This window comes from Camelina sativa, chromosome 2, assembly GCF_000633955.1.
Source record: "Camelina sativa cultivar DH55 chromosome 2, Cs, whole genome shotgun sequence".
Lineage (NCBI taxonomy): Eukaryota > Viridiplantae > Streptophyta > Magnoliopsida > Brassicales > Brassicaceae > Camelina > Camelina sativa.
This window is the reverse complement of record NC_025686.1, coordinates 3296368-3300513: the sequence shown is the minus strand read 5'-3', so window position 1 is coordinate 3300513 and position 4146 is coordinate 3296368. Positions and strand designations below refer to the sequence as shown.

At 31.9% G+C, this 4146-nt stretch overlaps 1 protein-coding gene across 1 annotated transcript; it reads left to right on the top strand.

Moving 5' to 3' along the window:
- On the top strand, nt 359–1384 carry LOC104716545 (peptide methionine sulfoxide reductase B5). The gene is made up of 3 exons (XM_010433930.2): nt 359–597; nt 789–945; nt 1049–1384. Exons 1-3 carry the CDS (start codon nt 500–502, stop codon nt 1208–1210), a joined length of 417 nt encoding a protein of 138 aa, XP_010432232.1. The 5' UTR covers nt 359–499; the 3' UTR covers nt 1211–1384.

Here is a 4146-nt window from a genome sequence, read left to right as displayed (position 1 = left end):
GTCTAATTATTATTAAAAGAAACAAAGATACTCTTATTATGGTACCATAAGTTATAATGATATCCCAAAAAGCCGGTTCAGCCATCTCTGGCTCGTGATGTGGGTATAGTTAGGTTTTAGATCCCACATCTTGAAATTTTTAGAAGAATATTATCCCATTCCTACTGAAAGCCTATCTCAATTGAGTTTTTCTTTATATATATGAAGCCAAATTTGGGGAACAGAACTGGGACAGGGATTAGGTGACAGATGAGATGAGCAATTTTGTTATCACGTGAATAATTCATAACTTAATAATTAAAACATTCACCTGTCTACAGAGATAGATACGTAAATAACAGTTCATATGAATCTAGACGCAAAACTAGAATCATACATCTCTTAGAAATTAGTACAAATATACATCACTACAATGATTCAAGAAGAACATACCTCCTGATCATCATCACTATCAGACCATTCACTCTGTCGCAGTTTCAGATTCTCCCTGGTGGTCATCATGGCGGCTCCTGGTTTGGTGGTCCAAAAAACAGAGGAGGAGTGGCGTACGGTTCTTTCTCCTGAGCAGTTTAGGATTCTCCGTCAAAAAGGCACTGAGTACGTTGTCTAGTTGGTTATATCTTGGTTACCATATAACACTTAGTTTTCATTAGGCTAGTCCAAGTATAGATTACTTACGTAGTCATTCGAGTATTTGAAATGAGATCTTTGTAAAAAGGCACTGAGTATGTTCTTGATTTTGGTCTTTCATGATGTTTTTTTTGTTTGTTGTTGTCAAACTATATCAGAAAGCCAGGAACTGGAGAATATGACAAGTTTTTTGAGGAAGGGATCTTCAGTTGCGTCGGATGCAAGACTCCTCTTTATAAGTCAACCACAAAGTTCGATCCCGGATGTGGCTGGCCAGCTTTCTTTGAAGGACTTCCCGGTGCCATAAACCGATCCGTAAAGATTCATTATTCTCTTTTGCATGTTTTTTTGGGGTTAAATTACTGACTACTAGCTAACTAGTAACCAAAATCTCTTTTTTGCTTTGATATATTACCAGCCTGATCCAGATGGGAGAAGAACTGAGATCACTTGTGCAGCGTGTGATGGACATTTAGGCCATGTTTTTAAAGGAGAAGGTTACGGTACTCCAACCGATGAACGTCACTGCGTTAACAGCGTTTCAATCAGTTTCAACCCGGCAAAACCTTCCCTTCTCTAGTCTGATCATATGATATGTATGATCCTCTAATTAGATTTTCTTGTACTATCGTGTTCGAAAATCTCTGGTAAAAAACATCATCATCATGTTGTGTATATGCATGCACTTTGTGTGGTGGTCAATGCAACATGTAATAAGATTCATTAATTAATGAGATTTGGCTTTTAAACCTCTTGTATAAATTTGCAATCTTATATATATAAATATTATAAGACAAGTAGTGATTTTTTGTAATCGTTAGCTCAAAATCAAAATAACTATGGAAAATCTCTACAATCATAATCAAATTTACAACCTTATACAATATGTTTAAGGTATATATCTCATATGATGCAATAACCTTATACAATCATTCATTAAAGTGATGCAAATTATTTTTGCATCACTTAAAACTGATGCAATAATAGAAAATAAATGATTTAATACCACTGATTTTTTGTAGTGCATATTCTAACAAGAATATAAATTAGTATAATTAATATATATAATTCATATTTTACTCACATAAGTTCTTCACATTTTCGACCAGCTTAGATTCAGTCATTGCCATGGTTTTTTTTTTTTTTCTCATCTGATGATGATGAACATAGATAGTCATTACCAACATCGTTTTCATGATATGTAATTCACATAGAAGAGAATTTATTTAGGTGCCACGCCAAATGAAGAAGAAGGCGACTTTAATTAAAATGTAAAATACAAAACTTTTTCTCTCTCTCTTTTTCAGTCGAACCGCGGACGCAACGAGCTCTTCAAAACTATAAAAAATAAAAATTCGGACCGCACACTCACCTTCCTCTCTATTTTTTCTATAAGACAAGCCTCTCTCTCTTCATTGTTCATCTTTTGCTCTCTCTCTGTTCTTACGATAAACACAAAAATGGCGGCAATGAGTGAATCCGACCTCGTGGAAAACGTTGTGAAATTCTGTGGGATAATAAAAAACCATGAGAAGATAAATTCTATCATTGTCGACAATTTAAGTAAGATCGATAATTATACTTTGTAAATTTCAGTTGCTGATGTTGTTTAGTAATTATTTGGTTTGACTTATTATAATTGTCTGGTTTGTTTTTATATTAGTATTATAACCTTGCCGTTAAGAGTATGAAATTCATTAACATCGTCGAACCGGATAAACATCATGTATTGGATTTTCACCCAAAGTCAAGTTATAAGTTTTGAGCCAAACTCAGCACAAAATATGTACAACCCTAAACCATGACATAAGCCTAACGTAATTGATCGTTCAACCAAATTTTCTAACTCAATAAAATTGTTGATTTTATAAAACTTCATATCTAGATTTGTTGGGTATAATTTAGCAAAAACGTTTGTGTGGATCAAGTCTAACACAAACTTACGAAAATTACAGTAAGAATATTTTATCATAACCTAAGATGAAATCAGTGTAATTTAATTTGGTCATTGTATTTACAAGAGATTTTAAGATTAAACCTATAAGATATTTGACAGCAAATATCACATAATATTTTTAGTCTATGCTAACAAAGAAATAACAAGATAGATGTTGTAGGTTTAAATTTAAGACACTAAATCAAATTTATAATTTTGACACTGTTTAGTTATTTTTTTGTCAAAAATATATATACTATTTTTTGTAATTTTTATCATTTTACTTAAATTATTTTCTTACAACTTTAATGTTATTAATTGTAAGTAATAATTCACATAAATATTAATATTTTAAATAGACTTTACGATTATTTTTTTTTTCTTATTTGGACACTTTTGAAAGAGATAAAACTCAAAATCTGTTTTTTAGATTTTATCTCTAAACTATTAATTATACAAATATATACTATCATATATGATGTAGTGCAATGGTGAAGTATGAACTCACTTTTGTCATCAATCAGCATTCTAATTTGTCCGTTTCTACTTTAGACAAAATTTAAAATTGTAGTTGATGTCATTAATTAATTATTAATTAAAATGGTCAATATTTGTTTCTTCGTGTATAATTAGTTGGTATCAGTATTACTTGATGCTTGACGATAGATTGTACCGAGCCTGGCTAGAGTCATCGACGCTCTATATACATAAATATATTATGAATAATCCATTTTTTCATAATACCAACACGTACTATCCTATTTAATTTGTATCTTGTTTCACAAAACCTTTTTTTTGGTACAAACGGTTCACAAATCTTTGTGGCATGGAACTAATACTTGAATTTGTTTGTGAACCACTAGAAATCAGAATGTTAATCTTTCAGATAATCTATTTGCATTTTCTGTTTCCACTAAGTATTATATTCTCTAAAGTCTCAATTCCAATTTAACCCCAGCTTATTAAAAGATATATAAGTATAATTATATTTCATTTGGGATAGCCACGCCCAATCGAAGCCATTGCTTTCTAGCTGAGAAAGATCGCTAGCTATAGAATTTCAAATTCTTATATATATGAGATGTTGGGATCAAAACACTATAGATCACCAGCAAGTAACAATGAGAGGCGGATACATATGTTCATCTGCAATTCTGCATGGTATAAACGTGTTAGGGTCTCGTTCATATCATCATATGACCAGTGACAATACGTGTTCTTTATCTCAATGCCTCACAACTTCCATTTGTCTTTGTACTACCGCGCATGTCTTCATTAGTGTAATCATATAGACTATAGTAAAATGTAAAACCACATTGTCACAAATGACAAATTAATCAAAACTAGTAACACATTGTCTCGTTGTCAGTGACACTAGCTAGTCACAGCACCAAAAATGATGAAGTCACGCCAGCTATAAACGGTAAGTATTCATCTCTTTTCACATGCAATAATAAAGTGTCAATGACAATACATGTGCATGTGGGGATTAGACGTTCTTGATTCTTCAAAGATTACATGACAGCCATATCTAGCTAGTATTTACAATTTATGAGTGGTGGTGTAAGATGAGGGTTATT